Raw genomic sequence first — 19,340 nt, 5'->3', positions numbered from 1 at the left:
TGAGCCAAGATCGTGCCACTGCACTCCAGCCTGGGCGACAGAACAAGACTCCATCTCAAAAAAAAAAAGAAGGAGATTAGGACACAGACAAGCAGAAGGAAGACCATGTGGAGGCATGGGGAGAAGACAGCCATCTGCAAGCTACGAAGAGAGGCGCCTGGAGGCTGGGGCAGGAGAACTGCTTGAACCCAGGAGGCAGAGGTTGCAGTGAGCTGAGATCACGCCTCTGCACTCCACTCTGAGCAACAGAGTGAGACTCTGTCTCAAAAAAAGAAAAAAAAAAAAGGCCTCACAGGAAACCAACCCTGCCCACACCTGGATTTCAGCCACCAAAATTGTAGGAAGTAAATCTCTTCTGTTTAAACCACCAGTTGGTGGTACTTGTTACAACAGCCCTAGAAAACTAAAACAATCCGGAAATCCCAAAGAGAAATGTGTTTTTGTTAAGGATGCCCAAGTAAAATGCAGGCCAGTAAACTGCTTGGCACATTGTAAGAAGGAAAAAAGAAGAAAGAAAGAAGCAAAGGCATAATGCATTGACATTTTTTTATATTTGGTATTTGTAAGTCTTTAAAAAAATGTTTTCAGGCCATTTTTTCCTTAAAAAAAAAAAAGCAACCAACAGCAATACTCTGTACAAGTATAACAAACATTAGAAATATGCATCATTCCAAAATAGTTACAGGAAAATTACAGTTTAGAGTCCACATCAACACATCCTATTCGTATGTGCCCCCAAGGGAGAAAAAGCTACAGTATGTTAAACACACAGCTGCTACACAGTAGTCTGAAAACCCAGGACTTAAAACTTTTGAGGCAAATCAACAACAGTCACCAAGACTTGTTTAGCTCAATAAGTACAATCAAGCATTTCAAAAGAGAACCAGGTTTTTCATCCCAGATGAAAAACACACGTGATGGGCTGCATAGCTGACCCCCGCCCCTCGATCCCCAACCCCCGGGAGCCTCTGACTCAACAGAGCACAAATCCAGTGGAGTCAATTAGGCGGAAGTCTGGCTGGAGGTCACAGTATGGCTGCAGTGGGCAGACACCAAATGTCATTTCCTGCTGGTGCCGATCATCACTAGATCCAACTTTGGAGGCAAAAAGTCGTTGTTCCTGGGAGATGCTATCAATGGCCCAAATCCCCCAAACCAGCTGGCCACCAGTCTTTGGCCCTTTCATTGACACCCAAACCCATACCAGCTGCTTTTCTGTATGCAATTGTCAAAGACTGAACAGGGGCGCTCACACCATCCCCCCGATTCCATTGGACTCTTCCAATTTGAGCTCATTGTTCCTGGGAGGGGTTGAAGCTCAGAGGCACCCTCCTCTTGCCTCTGACCAACCCCCAGCCTGTGTGTCCTTTATATTTACACATTAATCTTCCCTTTTCAAGCACTGTGCTATAAATACCCTTACCACCCCCACTGGCCTTGTCCCCAGCCCTTTTCAGGATGCAGAGAAGCATCGTGACCTTCGTGTGACCTGCCCATTTGGAATCCCAGACCGCTCCCCCGCAAGAGTTCCTCCCATGATTGCTGGGGCCGCTTGCCCATTTCCCAAGCCCACACCAGGCGGAAGGGAAGAAGGTTCCTGTGTTTTTCATTTTTATACAATATGTTTACAGTTATGTTGCTTTAATCTTTTAAAGTATTTAATCTTTTAAAGGATTTTTTAGCAACAAGTCCCTTCCTCTGACTTCTCTGTGGCAGTGATGTGGGCAGAGCAGGGCTTAGGAGCTCCCTGGGATTTGCCACTCATCACAATGGTTTCGGACACATTGGAGGGGAGAGGGCCACAGCCCACAGAACTGCTGCCTGAACAGGGACCTATGAATGAAGTACCGACCGCTCCGAGATCTGTATGAGTTGGAGGCAGGCCAGTGTGAAGGTGTGGGAGGAATCCGCCCACACCCAGCTTCATACAGCACCCTGAGGACAATGTGGCTTCCCTGATTCACACCTACTGAGCCAAGGCCCCCTCTGAAGTTAGGTCAAGAGGGCCCACCCTAGCCGGGCCAACTCATTCCTTTGAGGACCTGATACTCAATGAACTGCTTACTACCAAAAAAAATGCAAAGGATTCAGCAAAAAGTGCAATTTCCATTTGAGAAGTAAGATTCTCCCCAAAACATGACACCACCTTTTCATCCTTTCAGTACCTCAAAGGGAAAGGGAAATAAAAGGCATACAGCACTAACCCTCCGAACCACAGCCGGGGCTTTAAAAGTGTGGTTCACCCTTTAGAACCCTAAAAGACCCACTAACACGTCCAGTCAGTTATCAAAGTGCCAGTGAGGTGAGGGGCGTGGCAGAGTCAGGAGGGACCAGGAGGCTGGAAGAGCCCGCTCCCATTCTCAACAGGACACACCTGTCCTGTTTACAGCAGGACGCATTACTGTGGCAACAGCCACAGGACTCCAGGGACTTGGTTATTCCTTCATAAAACCTTGTCAACTTCATTGCCTATTGGAGGATAAACTCAAAACATCTTCAAAATATAACCTGAGCCACAATATAAAATAAAAAGAAGAAAAAAACTTTTCATGTTAATGCCTTAAGAAGTTTACAGATTATGTACCAATAAAATAAATCCACATAAATTTGAAATTCTTGGTGGATACACACCTGAAGCAAAAAAAAAAAAAATTAATCTACATTTTAAAAATCAAAGTAATTACAGCAGCAGTATAGTGAAAAGAGGTTTTAAAAATAATAATTACATCTTTGATACAAATTCAAACTTTGTACACCTCAATTCATAGGAATGACTGTTTTTGAGAGCTTAGTATATATATATATATATATATACAGTAGATTCCGATATGTGTCATGGCAGAGAGAGACGAAAGCCAGTGGACTTTGGGGAAGGAGGGATTAATCTGACACTGAATTCACGCTGAAGTGTTCACAGATTGCCACGCTTCTGAACATACACACACACATACAGACACATAAAATGCCAACCTGAGTAAAACGTTACTAAAAACCTAGATCATCATGAATCACTAAGTCACATATTGCACCTTTAAATAAAATCCTTCATACCAAATACAGACATGAGAAAAAGGATAATACAGGGACAAGAAAAGGATTTCTGCCACTGTAGGATTCCTCTGCTTCTCCCATTCCCACCCACAGAAATTCTCAAGGTGATATTTGAGTCGCCATTCTCACCCAACCAATGGGTTGAAAATGTTGCCAACAGAAGTGTCTTTGGAGAAAACTGGGAGGGAAAAGGGAAGAAAAAATGGAGCACAAATGTACAGGGGGCAGGGGAAGCGGGGTCGGGGCAAAGAGGCCTCCCCTGATCAAATGAGAACAGAAATGTTACTGAGGAGGCAAACCTCTGATGCTAAGCTACTGTTTAAATATTCCGTATATTCCAATTATGAGATTCAGTACAAAAATATAGATCTCTACTGAGTTTTGCCTGTGGAAGCATAATTCAGAAAAGGCACATGTTCAAATAGAAAACCCATTCGGAAGAGGTGCCACGTACCCCTCCCTGCGCAATCATCATCCACAATTAGGTATTTTCCATCGGCTAGATTCCAAGACACAGTAGGTAAAAATAGACCTCTGATACTTAAAATATATTCAACCCAACACAATCCTGGCTTTAGCATGTGAATCATATAAAATAGTCTTTTTTAAAAAAGAAATTGTTTTGGAAAAAAAAATCATAGCTCCCTTTTCCTGGTTTTCCACAATCCTCAAGGGGGGAAAAAAAAAAAAGTGACCTCATCCCATTGGTCATCAGGAATGCAGATGATTTGCTCCCCACCCATCCACAGCCCCCGACAGCCCCAATTTGTCATCTATCATATGCAGCTTCATGCCCTCAAAATTAGTTCTCACAAAACAGAACAAAGAATTAAGATATTGGACATATAAAAACATGTCGACATCGGGGCATGTGCCTTCGCTGTGGGTGCGACGGTCTGGTTCACTCCAGAAAGGTTATTCCTTTGGAATTAGGCGATGTAACCATTGGTCTTTCCAAATGTGGTCACGGGCGCAAGGTTTTCATAGATTGTCATTGCAGTTGTGTTCTGGTAGATAAGATCTACTTTTGAGTCTTTCTGGGATCTGACAATATCCAAAACACACTGATTGAGGAAAACATACTGGTCCTGATAGAAAAAGGAAAGAGAGAGACAGAAAATGAACATGGGTCCCAGAAATTAGCACCCAAAATTATTTTCAAACAGGTCATTCCCCCGCCCAACTCCCAAACCCCATCCACCCAACAGCAAACGGTTCAAGCGAACATGTTTCAAGAGGTAACAACACTGCAGTGAAATCTGAAATCACAGAAGCAAGATGTCCTTCCTCAATGATTCTCAACCAGAAGAGCACACTCCACACCTCCCCTCCCCAAGGAAAAATGCCACAGTCTCAGGGAAGGGCAAAGGAAGGAGGAAATGTAGAGGAAAAAATGCACACACACATTCGAACAATCAAATGTCCAACAAGATTGCCTTGGCTAGTGAGACTGTACAGAGTAAGAATCAACTGTAATGCTCAACCGAGGAGCGAGGTTAAAAGGAGATGATCAGGTGGAGTTGGATGAGGACTATCCTTCAGGTAGCTATATCAGAATCTGTGGGTAGTGATGAAAAAAAGAGGAAACAAGGGTATAAGCTGACACAGAAAAATATCCATGATATTATAAGAGGAGAAAAAAAATCACAGAGAAGCAACATACATAAAACAGGATCTGGCCAGGCGTGGTGGCTCATGTCTGTAATCCCAGCACTTTGGGGAGGCCAAGACAGGTAGATCGGCTCAGGTTAGGAGTGCGAGATCAGCCTGGCCAACATGGTGAAACCCCGTCTCTACTAAAAATACAAAAATTTGCTGGGCGTGGTGGCACACACCTGTAATCCCAGCTACTCAGGAGGCTGAGGCAGGAGAATCGCTGGAACCCAGGAGGTTGAGGTTTCAGTGAGCTGAGATGGCACCACTGCACTCCAGCCTGGGCAACAGAGCAAGACTCCATCTCAAAAAAAAAACAGCATCCAATTTTTTCAAAGTACTGTGTGTGCGTGTGTGTGTGTGTGTGTGTGTGTGTGTGTGTGTGTGTTTACAGATGTACATAAAGAGTCTTATAAAGATGTACACCAAACTATAAACATTGGCTACCTCCAGGAAGCAGGATTGGGGAAGGAAGAGTAAGAGAAAAATATATTGAGGCCAGGCACGGTGGCTCACACCTGTAATCCCAGCACTTTGGGAGGCCGAGGCGGGCAGATCATGAGGTCAGGAGATCGAGACCATCCTGGCCAACATGGTGAAACCCCATCTCTACTAAAATACAAAAAAAAAATTAGCTGGGCGTGGTGGCACACGCCTGTAGTCCCAGCTACTTGGGAGGCTGAGGCAGGGGAATCGCTTGAACCCAGGAGGCAGAGTTTGCAGTGAGCCGAGATCGCACCACTGCAATCCAGCCCGGTGACAGAGCAAGTCTCCGTCTCAAAAAAAAAAAAAAGAGAAGAGAAAAATATATTGTCAAATGCTTTCATACGAATAAGTATTGTTTTCAAAATATAAAAAAGAGATTAGACTCTAGTAGCAGGGATAAGAGTTCTATGTTTCTCAAAAAAGGATAAAAGATTGAGAAATACTACTTTATATAATTATAGCAGAAAAAAGAAAATCTCTCTTTTGACCAACACAGGAGGTGAATTTCACTCTTTCCACAACAACCACCAAGCTCACCCCAGAGCACGCAATGTACCCAGGCATCTAGAACATTCCCTGCTAGACTCAAAAACACAGCACATATTCATAGAGTTCTAAATCGGTACAGGACGATAGCCTGATACAAAATTAATATTCTGCTCTCATCCTGGTCAAGGAACATTCACCCCTTTGAGGAAAGCAACTTTGCAATATGTTCTGTTGAAAACATGCCTCAAAAACACTTCTTCTCAGTAACATTTTGGGTAAAACCAAATCCAGCAGTAGTACAGAAACTATACCATAGATATTAAGTGTTCCTTTTCTCCGCTGGTCAGCCACCCTTCTGTAGCTATGATAATTGATAGTCTTTAAAATGTACAAGTCTGGGTGAGGATAAATTGCTGTATTAACATTTAAGCAGCATTATGATATGTCACATCATTAATGTTTGATGAGTTTGTTTCATTAGCTTATTTTAAAGATGGTCAGACCTTCTTAGAAACAAAGACTGGAAAATACCAGTTTTATGAGTTTAAAACCTGGAAGCCAAAGTTCAAAGATGTCCTAAGATTATTAAATGAGTCAGAGGCAGCAAGGTAAAGAATCCTGACACTATCTCAGTAGTAGTTCCATTACTGACATCAGTACTACTATGTCACTTGTATTGGGTAATTTAATTCCAAGTCAGCTTAAAGTCTGCAAAGAAATCCAGTGTTAGTTCACAGCCAAGAGCTGGAAAGATCTGGAAGGGTGACATATTTTAACACAAGTGCATGACACAATGCAACCTTTTAAAAATGGAGGGGAAGGGCCAGGCAAAGTGGCTCATGCCTGTAATCCCAGCACTTCGGGACGCTGAGGCAGGCAGATCACTTGAGGTCAGGAGTTCGAGACCAGCCTGGCCAACATGGAGAAACACCGTCTCTACTAAAATTACAAAAATTAGCTGGGCATGGTGTGCGTGCCTGTAATCGCAGCTACTTGGGAGGCAGAGGCAGGAGAATCACTTGAACCCAGGAGGCAGAGGTTGCAGTGAGCCAAGATCATGCCACTGCACTCCAGCCTGGGCAACAGAGCAAGACTCCGTCTCAAAAAAAAAAAAAAATGGAGGGGAAGGGTGGAATGTCAAATACAGATCTTGGCCTCACCTCTGTCTGCACCATTAAAGGCCTATGCATTCGAAGGTCATACACAATCCCATACACATCCACGGTGTTCTCATTCTCTATCTGGTAGATGAGACGATCAATGGCAATGAAAGTGCCCGTCCTTCCGACCCCAGCACTGAGAGAAAAGAGAAATAAGCCTATTACAGTGGGTTCCCTCGACTGCAACCCTCTTAGAGTTCCTCATTTGTACATATATCTTGCTTTCCTTCACTGTCACACTTTGAGGGCAATGCACAGGATCAGTACACATTTGCTCAATTGAAGCCTCAGCAAGTCAGACAGCACTAGCTTGGGACTGGGGCCTAAGTCCCAAACTCACATTTGAGTCAGATGCCACACATATAACCCTTTGCTCAAGCTTCTTCAATCTCAGTCCCATTCAAGTTGCCCATAACCCAGGATGGCACATTTTAGCCATTTTTTCCCCACTGGGCAACAGAGCCCCTCCTGTCTTCTGTCCTAAATTAATTCCTTTAGCTTCAAAGCTAACTTCTTATTGTTAGGGGTTGGCAAACTTTTTCAGTAAAGGGCCAGATAGTTAACATCTTAAGCTTTGCAAACCATATGGTCTCTTTCTGTCACTGTAGCAGAAAAGCAACCATAAACAATATATAAATAAATGGGCATGCTGTGTTCCTAGAAAATGTTATTTACAAAAACAGCAGCTGACCAGATTTGATCCATGGGTTACAGTTTGCCAACCGCTGTTTTGGAAGCTCAGGGCTTAGGGAGTAAGTCCATGGTTCCTTATCCAAACCTTTCCTGAATTCGTAAATGCCTATTACATTCCCTCTTAGGCTTTGCTTTTGTAAAGTGCTCATAAATATATAATGACATTTGAAATCTGTCACACGTGATGTGCCATCTGCGTACCTGCAATGCACCAGAATCGGTGATTCGGGAGGACTCTGCTTCATGTAGTCACGAACGAGGTACCGGAAGTTGATGAGCAGGTCAGTGGTGTCGGGAACACCGTGGTCTGGCCAGGAGGTGAAATGGAACTGTCTCAGAGGGTGACTCTCACTTGTCTGGATCTAAAAGCCCAGAAAATGATTTAGATCCAGACAGAAAGGCTGCCTAACAACATCAAAAAGGCAGGGGAAATCAAGCAGAGCCTGAGTACTAACCAGGAGTTGTAATGACTAAAAATTAAACTTTACATTTGCACAGCAGCTGATAAAGTGCTTGCTCATCAAACCCTCACAATATGCTCAAGAAGGAGAGTTTATTATCCCCCTTTAAAGATGAGGCAGCAGAGATTCACAGAAGTGAAGTCATTTCCCCAACACTGATTTCAGATGCAACAGAAGTCCCTCATCCTCCAATTCTGCATTCAGATCCTTCCCTTCCTGCCACAGCTGCCTATCAATAATGAACTCACATTCTTACACCTGCACCTCCTTAGAGCTGCATGAGCCCCATCCCCGAGCCCCCCTGGGAATGTCACTGACAATAAAACCAAAAATAATTTACTCAAATACACCATGATAATCAGTGCCTTCTAGGCAAGAATGGCCTCATAATTCACTATGTCCCCTAGAGAAGTGAATAAAGTGACAGGCCACTAGCAAGCACCATGCAAATATTTAGAATTGGAGAGAGCTGAGAAAGGACTCCCCCAAAAAACCATCCATTTCAACATCTGAAAGACAATAGAGCTCATTATTACACAGACTGGTTCCCTACCTCATACCAAAGCATATACCTTGAAGCACCAGAAGCCCACCCCAGCTGGGGCGAGTCCTGTCCCTGACTCAGCTGTACTCGTTATGCCCATACCAGGGAATGACCGTACCCATGTGACCTACATCCGTACCCATGTGACCTACATCCGCACTGCAGGCATTTCCATCTCCATTATGACAGCTGCCCTTTGACACTCATTTTTTGAAATGTATATTCATGATAAGAATGTGCAGTATTCAAAATTTGGAAAACAGGAAAAAAAGACAGAGTGAAGGGAGAGGTGCTAGAAGACCTCATCACAGATAAAGTTAACATTCACACATTTAACCAGAAGTACTGATCCAAAGACAGAAACCAGCTGTGAGAGATGGAGGTGGGGGAAGAGGAAGAAAAAGGGAGGGAGAGGGAGGAGGGAGAGGGAGGAGGGAGAAGGAGAGGGGAGAGGAAAGGGAGTGGGAGCGGGCAAGGGGAGAAGGAGGGGGAGAGGAAGAGGGAGAAGTGAGGAGGGTTATACTTAGTATTATCTTCGTGGAGGGGCAAAGGGGCTCAGGTTAGGGGTGGTAGTCAAAGGAAATCTTTAGCTCTGTTTGTAATTTCTCGATTTTCTAAAGGAAAATGTATTCAGGCATTTTGTATAATTAAAAAATAACATGGTACTAAATGCCATGTGGTGTCCTGGATCAGAGCCAGGAACAAAACAAGGCTTTAGTGGAAAAACATGAAATCTGAATAAAGTCTGGAGTTTAGTTAATAAAAAATAATAATCATAGTAACAGCAATTTTTAAAAATGATGTGGACAACTCCATCCTAAATTCCCCTCCACAAAGTAAGTCCCAAGCAGTGGAGGCAACCAAGGAGAAGCCAGTCGGTTCAAATGAGCAAAATCTATAGAAATAAGCATGACAGGCCAGGCACAGTGACTCCCACCTGTAATCCTAACACTTTTGGAGGCCGAGCAGGTGGATCACAAGGTCAGGTGTTCAAGACCAGCCTGGCCAATATGGTGACACCCCATCTCTACTAAAAATACAAAAAAAATTAGCTGGGCATGGTGGCAGGTGCCTGTAGTCCCAGCTACTCAGGAGGCTGAGGCAGGAGAATCACTTGGACCCGAGAGGCAGAGGTTGCAGTGAGCCGAGATCGTGCTACTGCACTCCAGCCTGGATGACAGAGAGAGACTCCATCTCAAAAAAAGAAAAAAAAGAAAAGGAAAGAAATAAGCATTACATTTTTCTACTACTGTGAGCTGCATTATTTAGGTGGCCAGATCATGGTAACAGCTTTGATGGCATCTCCAGAGGAGGAACTGAAATATTGAGGCCAGACCCTTTGAGACACAGCAATTAGTAAAGAATTACTACTTAATATACTATACTTTATCCATGACTTATGGAATCTTCAAGGATAATCTCATAAACTAGACCCTAACCCATCAACCCCCAAAACCCACCCAAAAGATTCAAGATTCAACTCCAGTGAATCTACTTCCCGGCTTTCCTTTTATGCACTATTCATAATATGCATACATTTTCATCTCCTAGAATGTTTCTCTTACATTACATCCTACCATGTCCCCATGGTAATTATATAGTCTACCCATCCCTTATTTATCTTTTTTTTTTTTTTTTTTTTTTTTTGAGACCAGGTCTTGCTTTGTCACCCAGGCTGGAGTGCAGCAGTGGCACAATCTCGGTTCACTGCAGCCTCGACCTCCTGGGCTCAAGCCATCCTCCTACCTCAGCCTTCCAAGTAGCTGGGACTACAGGTGTATGCCAGCATGCCTGGCTAATGTTTGGGTTTGGTTTGGTTTTGTTTTTGTAGAGATGGAGTTTCAGCATGTTGCCCAAGCTGGTCTCAAACCTGAGCTCAAGCGATCCTCCCACCTTAGCCTCACAGGTTAGAATCACCGCACCTGGGCCATCATTTCTAATAGCTGAATAATGATATTATAAGCAGACGAGTCATAGTTAAGTTATCCATTCTGCAAAAGCTACAAAACCATGTCTGCATGGTTTCCAAAGTTTTCCTCTATTATAAATAATGCTGAGACTCGTCTTTCTGAATAAGCCTTTGGTTGCATTTCAGATTATTTCCTTAGGATAGTCTCAGACTTCAAGCCAGCACATGCCTAATTTTTAGGCCTGTGATATAAACAGCAAAGAGTTATGCCAATGCACACACCCATCAACAGATACCAATGCTGCTTCATGGCACTGCCTCTATTTTCAAAGCATCCTTGAAAAAGAAAAAAGGCACATAAACTTGACTTCCTAGAATGCCTGCACAATTTAATTGGATTTGCTTTTGTAAATTTTGAGGGGAAGGGAGGCCATGTGCATATGCCCTGGAATCCTATTAATGTAACTGTTATCAATTACTCCTAACAGCAAGTGGCCGCTCCTGATGCCATATTTCTAACCAAATAATCCAAAAGGCTACAGTTTGTTCTGTAAAATCTATGAGCAAGTCACCTGGAAGTGGAAAGAAAGGAAAGAGTTCCTGATGTAGAGCCATGCTCTTAAGATTCATTTTATTCAGAAATAACTTAGGTTATTCCCAAGAAAGTAAATTTCCCAGAAAAGTCAAGGGGTTGCCTTGGAGTATACATGCATATGGATTGTTCTGTTCTGAAAGGAAAGAAGCAAAACATTTCTCACTGCATAGGAAAACATATTAGTTAATATCAACCTAAAACATATCACCCCCAAATTAACATATGGTAATTACATGAGCTCAATTGATCCTGACTTCTTACTTACATTTTTCACTGTGAAATCTCTGATGGTCCATTCCGGAAGAACAATTTCTGATGTCATTGCCACAGTTATGTCTCCATAGTCCTGAGCCTGCTTGGAGGGCCAATACTCTTCACATTTGGTCTAGAACAAAATTGCATTTTTATAAGAAGACTCAGATCATGCCATCTGCCATCACTAAAACCTCACAAGGGAGACTAGCTATTGAAAACTGGCATCAGAGATGGAATCAGACCTTCTAGTTGGGTTTTGTTTGACCCTTCAAATTTTTTTATTTTATTTTATAGAGACAGGGTCTCACTATGCTGCCCAGGCTGGAGTGTGGTGGCTATTCACAAATGAGATCATAGCACACTACCACCTCCAATTCCTGCACTCAAGCAATCCTCATGCCTCAGCCTCCCAAGTAGCTGGGTCTATGGGCACACCACAGCACCTGTTGGAATTGTTTTTTCTTTTTTTAATTTACAATTCTTGCCAACTCTTAAAATTTCTCATAAAAATCCAGACTTATTTTCTCTTTAAAAATCAGATCTGCCTACACTAGGCCCTGCTTTCAGCATGAAAATTGATTTAGAGCAGAGCAGCAGCTGTCCCTTGACCTAGGACACAGTCCCCATCCAGCTCCCTTTGCCCCTAGAGTAGCCACCACAACTGTTCACTGACCTCATCTTCTCCCATAACCCCAGACAGCTGGAAGAAATGAGGACTTTTTCCCAAGGCTTTCAGATATACATCGGTTGCAATACAAATACACACACCAATAAAGAAAATCAAATTAAATCATTCTGGGGTCTTTGATTTCTATAAAGTTGGTGGGCAGATGTGAACAGAAATAACCAGGAAACACCTGCTCTCCAAGAATATCTGAATACCCATTTGGCAAATGACTACACACACACACACACACAGACACACACCCCCCACATACACACACACACACCCCCCACATACACACACATGCACACACACTCAGTATTCTAAGGTGTGCTCTACTGCTGGTAGTTTTCAAAGCTAATTGATTATCTGACTCACCTGAGAAGTTTGAGTTGTTTTGGGTTTTGTTTTCTGTTTTTTGTTTGTGTGTTTGTTTGAGACAGTCTCACTCTGTCATACAAGCTGGGGTACAATGGCACGATCACGGCTCACTGCAGCCTCAACCTCTCAGGCTCAAGTGATCCTCCCACCTCAGCTTCCAGAGGAGCTTGGACTACAGAGATGTGCCACCACACCCAGCTATTTTGTATTTTTGTAGAGATGGGGGTCTCACTATGTTGCCCAGGCTGTTCTTGAACTCCTGGCCTCAAGTGATCCTCTCACCTTGGCCTCCCAAAGTGCTGAGATTACATGCCTGAACCTCTGTGCCTGGCCTTGTTTTGTTTAAAAAGAGATGCCTGGGTTCTACCTCCAGAGATTCTGACTCTGGCTGCGGGATCTGTATTTCTTTAAAGACCCAGGTTCCAAAGAAACAACCCAGGATCTGGATACACACTGACATGGAGTTGATTCCCAGCTCAGCCTCTTACCAGGTATATTTTTGTTCCTACCTTGTGGGCAAGTTCTTAAACTCCCCAAGCCTCAGTTCCCTCATCTATGAAATCATAATACCTCACAGGGTTGTTACAGGAAAAAAATAACATATATGGAGAATCTAGTGCAGAAAATACACTCCCTTCCCCATTCACCCAGGGTCACTAAGACTAACTTCAATCTTGATTTTAGATGAACAAAAGACCATTTAAATTCATCTTCATGTTCTCCATTAATGTAATTATGTCATTTTTGTTTGTCTAACAGATAGATTTATAAGAATGTTTCATGTATAAGGCCCTGGGCTCAACAGTATTAAAAAGCTTATTTGCATTCTTTTTTTGTTTTGTTTGTTTTGAGACAGAGTCTTGCTCTGTTGCCTAGGCTGGAGTGCAGTGGTGCAATCTTGGCTCACTGCAACCTCCGCCTCCTGGGTTCAGGCCATTCTCCTGCCTCAGCCTCCCAAGTAGCTGGGATTACAGGCATGCACCACCACGCCTGGCTAATTTTTGTGTTTTTAGTAGAGATGGGTTTCGCCACGTTGGCCAGGCTGGTCTCAAACTCCTGACCTCAGGTGGTCTGCCCACCATGGCCTTCCAAAGTGCTGGGATTGCAGCTGTGAGCCACTGCACCCGGCCTATCAGCATTCATTTTAAAAACGCTTTTATTTCTATTACAGCCTATTCTCCTGATTCAACAAGAGGGTAAGGAGCCCACCCTCTATCACAAGCAACATGAGGATGGGCGTCATCTCTTACTGCTCTGTTATCTTTCCCTCCTCCATCCTCAGCCCCTAGCACAGGATCTTACATATACCAGGGGCTGGATAAACATCTGCTAGCTTACCATGAATTAAAGAACATTAAAAGAAATGATGCCTGATGGGCTCCCACTATCCTGGGGGCAGTACCACTCCAAGTGTGCACCCTGGCGCCACAGCAGTAGGATCACCCGGAAACTGGCAGAAACGCAATTCCGAATTAGAAACTCTGAGGGTAGAACCACCCTCCTGGTGATGCTGATGGATGCTAAAGTTTGAGATCCACTGGCTTAAGGAATCGAATCCTATTCCTCAAGCAATGAACCTACACTTAAAAACAACTCATAAAGCAACATTAAGTCCCATTCCTAAGGCACAGCATTTTTTTAGATTAGCATGTGTTTTTCAGTTCTCTTCACATCAATTCATGGAAATGCAGAATTTTATTACTATAAAAAATATTGGCCAGGGGCGGTGGCTCACATCTGCAATCCAGCACTTTGGGAGGCCAAGGCAGGTGGACCACAAGGTCAGGAGATTGAGACCATCCTGGCCAACATAGTGAAACCCTGTCTCTACTAAAAATACAAAAAGTAGCTGGGCATGGTGGCGCCTGCCTGTAATCCCAGCTACTTGGGAGGCTGAGGCAGGAGAATCGCTTGAACCAGGGAGTCGGAGGTTGCAAAAGCCAAGATCACACCATGGCACTCCAGCCTGGCGACAGAGTGAGACTCCATCTAAAAAAAAAAAAAAAAAAATCTTATCTTTGATGGAAGCAGAAGAGGGATTTCAGGACGTTGCAGGAGAGAGGAGGCTGCTGAGGCTTATCCAGGGATAAGTCTGAGATTTTGCTTAAAGAAATGGTTCCAGGCCAGGTGTGATGGCTCACGCCTGTAATCCCAACACTTTGGGAGGCCAAGGAAGCAGGATCACTTGAGGTCAGGAGTTTGACACCAGCCTGGGCAACACAGTGAGACCTTGCCTCCACTAAAAATAAAAAAAATTATCCAGGCATGTGGTGCACGCCTGTAGTCCCAGCTACACAGGAGGCTGAAGTGGGAGGGAGCCCAGGAATTCAAAGCTGTAGTGAGCCATGATCGCACCACTGCACTCCAGGCTGGCTGACAGAGGAGACCCTGTCTCAAAAAAAAAAAAAAAAAAAAAAAAAACCTGGGGTGGAGGCAGGAGGGGTTCAGTGCTCAACCTAAATTTGAAAATCATGGAGCTGATGAAAACCCTCATCTCACAGATGAAGATACCGGTTGCTTAGAGACATGATGGGCTTGTCCGTGTTCATGGGGCCAATGAAGAACAGAGCCACACCGTGAACAGCATCTTGCACTAGGCCTGGGAGATTTTGCTATTTACTAACTCCAGCAGTGACGTAATAAACAGAAGACACTGATATTTGTCCAAAAAAAAGATAATGACAAAATAGAATTGTTTAAAGAATGTTTTTAAACATTTCTCTTAAGGGGAAAAAAAGACAGAAAACAAGTTTATAAGAATAAAGTGCTAATGTTTGAGTTTTTTTTAAAGAAACAAATGGTTTTTAAGATACCCTTCTGCCACAATAAAAAGCAATTAATGTAATTTTAAATTTTAAAAACTAAAAAAGATACTTACTCTTCCCTGTTCAACACATTTAGTCAACATAATGATGGCATATACATTTTTCTCCCAAACCATACGCCAAAAATCTTTCAAAGTGTTCGGTAAAGGTCCTTGTGTGGCAATAAAATCTTTCTTGGAGTGGTAGCCCTAAAAATGGGAAACAGCACATAGTCAACCTCAAAGAAACAGAAAGAAGCAAAGCATACTGAAGATTTCATCGAAACAGTCCAGTGCTGTGAGACCGTCCCCCAACTTACAGGCATGTAGTTGGCATTGATGTAGTCATCCGTTGAATGGGTCTGGACCGAAAGTTTGACACGGGAAATATCATCTGTGACATTAAAAGAAAAAAGGTCCCCATTATAAGCAAATGTTTTAGTAAAGTTGGACACAAAACAGAAAAAAAAATGAAATTCAAAATGGCAAAACTGGGACTTGTGTCTTTGAAGATGCACAGTGTGGCATTTCATATAGACCACCTCATTTAATCCTCATGGTCACTCTATATGACCGTGGCACAGAGAAGTCACATGATCACCAGAGCAGAGCTAATGAGTGGCAGGGCCAGGATTTGAACCTGCAGCCTGACACCAGGACCCAAGATCTTAACCACACCAGATGCCTTCTCACATAAAATGAACCTGTTACTATTAGCATCCTCAGGTGTCTACCATGAGGGAATATGCTAAACAATTTTATTTACTCCTCAAAACCACCCTATAAGCCACTGCCCTGTTTCACAGATGAGGAAACTGAGGGTTACAGAGATTAAGTGACTTCTCCAAGTTCATATATCTGGTGAGGGGCAGTCAAAATTCAAATCTAGTGCCCCTTCCACTAGGACGGGGTAGGTCCCTAGGTTAACCATTCTACTCTGCCTCTATTCTCATATAAACAAGTTGTTATAAAAACAGAGTACCAAGTTCAAGTATAAATTGAATGTATAAGACTACTATGAGTAGGAGGGTCTAAAACACAGAATTATGTTTTATAAATATTATTGTCATCTCAAAAGCATACACACAAACTTGCCCAACTTAAGAGATGAAATAATAACCTTAGAACTGCAAGTGTCAGGCTGAGCCAGAAGCAGCACCACCTCAGTTTCCCTGTCTCTGATTGTACTACCTCACCCTCCTCTGGACAAAATAACATAACAATGCTAAGTCTAGTACTGACCTGAGTCTCAGCCTAAAGGCTTCCCAATAAGAACAATACCCAAACACCCACTTCCCAGCTCCCACTCCAGATCTGAGAATCTCCACAGACATTCACAAAAAGGGGCCGATAATCCCAAATTACCCTTACAAGGGCAATACCCCCAGCCTAGTTTTAAAAGCATTTCCCTCAGAACATGGGCCAATATTCCTTGTCAAGTACAAGGAAATAAATGGAGAGAAAGAACCCAAGAACTAGGAAATGCTGAATTTAAAAATAACTTAATGTTTTAGTCCAGGAATGAAAAACACGGCTTCGAATAAAGATGATGACGTCCTGATGTAAAAATTATCTGCAAAGTCTATCAATTTCAGCTCCATCAGAACATGGCTACAATCTACTTATGCTCCTCTCTGTGCCCTAATCCCCACCCAAAAGAGAGATTACAAGGAACTTTCAATGGAGAATTATTTACATTTCATCTAATGGTTTGATGTAATAAATAATTCTTATTTTAAACTCAATTTGCTGTTATCCTGTTGACTAAGATGCAGACATTGTTAACTCTCAAAAACAGGAAATGAGCTAAATATAAGTCATACTTAGCTGTGGAATTCACTCAGCCCATGTGTCTGAACACAGAGAGTGTGACTCCCCGTCTCCCTCTGCTCGCTTTCATTCCAGAATTATAGAATTGAAATAAATAGTTGTGAGACAGAGGGGTTAAGAACACAGACTCTGGTCTTTTCCCTTACTGAGACAGACAGACCTAGTACAAAGCTGAGTTTTCCCATCACTACCTGTGTAACCTTGGAAAGATCACCTAACCACTCTGTGCATTTTCCTCATCTGCAAAACAAATATTCTACTACCTACTTCATAAGGCTGTTGTGAGGATTAAACAGAATGCACCTAAATATAGTGCTTAGCACATAGTAGGTGAATAATGGATGGTTGTGGAAGTAGGTGACTAATGAATGGTTGTGGAAGTGGTTACTTAGGATCACTGATTCCCTCCCCTCTACACTTAGAGATGTGATGGCCACTGATGGAAAACAGAGAAGATGCTGTAGATAAAATAACTTACAGGGCAGAACATTATTATAGCGATTCTTTCCTCTATTCTCAGCCAGTTCTGCTGCATATTTCGGTTGACTAATTCCAACAAGCTTCAGATCCTGAAAACAAAACAAATGAGGTGTTCATTTATTTAGTCTTCAAATATTATTCATATTTAGCATAGCATATTACAGTGAAACCAGCCCAACAGTCCCACAGACAAGTTGTTTTTGAATAAACATAGAAATTTACCCTTCTGCTGTTAAAGCCTGAAACTTGTATTTGTTTTATCTGAGTTCCTTTCTCAGGAAAGGACCTTCAGGGAGTAACAAAGAACTGAAACTAGTCAGATCACTGCACCAGATGCCTCCTTGCCCCTCCCTACTTCCTGTTTTCTTTTTTTTTTTTTTTTTTTTTGAGACAGAGTCTCGCTCTGTCGCCCAGGCTGGAGTGCAGTGGTGCGGTCTCCTGCCTCAGCCTCCCAAGTAGCTGGGACTACAGGCGCCCACCACCATGCCTGGCTAATTTTTTGTATTTTTAGTAGAGACGGGGTTTCACCATGTTAGCCAGGATGGTCTCGATCTCCTGACCTCACGATCCACCCACCTCGGCCTCCCAAAGTGCTGGGATTACAGGCGTGAGCCACCATGCCCAGCCCCTAGTTCCTGTTTTCTTACACATTGTTACATTTCTTTCCTGCTGTATAAACCCCTGGTTTTAGTCAGTCAGGGAGATGGATTTGAGATTCAGCTCCCATCTCCTTGGCTGCAGCACCCGATTAAAGCTTTCTTCCCCGGCAATATTTGTCATCTCAGTGATTGGCTTTCTGTAAAGGTGAGGAGCAGGACCTAGACCAAACCCGTGGTGTTTTGGTAGCAAAAGAACAAAGTGGAAATGTAGAGGTGATATGGGTTAAACTGTGCCCCAAAAAGATATGTTGGATTTCTCACCCCCAATACCTATGAGTGGGATCTTATTTAGAAATAGGCTCTTTACAAGCCTGCACTGCCAAGACAATCCTAAGCCAAAAGAACAAAGCTGGAGGCATCACGCTACCTGACGTCAAACTATACTACAAGGCTACAGTAACCAAAAGAGCATGGCACTGGTACCAAAACAGAGATATAGACCAATGGAACAGAACAGAGCCCTCAGAAATAATACCACACATCTACAACCATCTGATCTTTGACAAACCTGACAAAAACAAGCAATGGGGAAAGGATTCCCAATTTAATAAATGGTGTTGGGAAAACTGGCTAGCCATATGTAGAAAGCTGAAACTGACAAAAATTAATTCAAGATGGATTAAAGACTTAAATGTCAGACCTAAAACCATAAAAACCCTAGAAGAAAACCTAGGCAATACTATTCAGGACATAGGCATGGGCAAGGACTTTACGTCTAAAACACCAAAAGCAATGGCAACAAAAGCCAAAATTGACAAATGGGATCTAATTAAACTAAAGAGCTTCTGCACAGCAAAAGAAACTACCATCAGAGTGAACAGGCAACCTACAGAATGGGAGAAAATTTTTGCAATCTACCCACCTGACAAAGGGCTAATATCCAGAAACTACAAAGAACTTAAACAAATTTACAAGAAAAAATCAAACAACCCCATCAAAAAGTGGGCGAAGGATATGAACAGACATTTCTCAAAAGAAGACATTTATGCAGCCAAAAGACACATGAAAAAATGCTCATCATCACTGGCCATCAGAGAAATGCAAATCAAAACCACAATGAGATAGCATCTCACACCAGTTAGAATGGCAATCATTAAAAAGTCAGGAAACAACAGGTGCTGGAGAGGATGTGGAGAAATAGGAACACTTTTACACTGTTGTTGGGACTGTAAACTAGTTCAACCATTGTGGAAGACAATATGGTGATTCCTCAAGGATCTGAAACTA

At 42.8% G+C, this 19,340-nt stretch overlaps 1 protein-coding gene across 2 annotated transcripts in view; it reads right to left on the bottom strand.

The window, feature by feature from the left end:
- Positions 1 to 532: 532 nt before the first annotated feature.
- PTPRJ (protein tyrosine phosphatase receptor type J) overlaps positions 533 to 19,340 on the bottom strand; it is a 191,066-nt gene continuing 172,258 nt past the window's right edge. The window contains exons 19-25 of one of the 2 annotated variants that reach the window (XM_024347129.3): positions 17,453 to 17,543; positions 15,465 to 15,538; positions 15,220 to 15,354; positions 11,307 to 11,426; positions 7,734 to 7,894; positions 6,840 to 6,975; positions 533 to 4,139 (exon numbers count right to left, since the gene is read on the bottom strand). In XM_024347129.3, coding sequence (XP_024202897.3) covers positions 3,981 to 4,139; positions 6,840 to 6,975; positions 7,734 to 7,894; positions 11,307 to 11,426; positions 15,220 to 15,354; positions 15,465 to 15,538; positions 17,453 to 17,543 — 876 coding nt within the window. In that variant the 3' untranslated portion in view covers positions 533 to 3,980. Of the gene's footprint in view, positions 4,140 to 6,839; positions 6,976 to 7,733; positions 7,895 to 11,306; positions 11,427 to 15,219; positions 15,355 to 15,464; positions 15,539 to 17,452; positions 17,544 to 19,340 lie in introns of those variants that run through there. The other variant, XM_054662274.2, reaches the window with a different exon arrangement.

Source organism: Pan troglodytes, chromosome 9, assembly GCF_028858775.2.
Source record: "Pan troglodytes isolate AG18354 chromosome 9, NHGRI_mPanTro3-v2.0_pri, whole genome shotgun sequence".
NCBI lineage: Eukaryota > Metazoa > Chordata > Mammalia > Primates > Hominidae > Pan > Pan troglodytes.
Note: the sequence above shows the minus strand (reverse complement) of the source record. Positions and strands in the feature narration are given on the sequence as shown.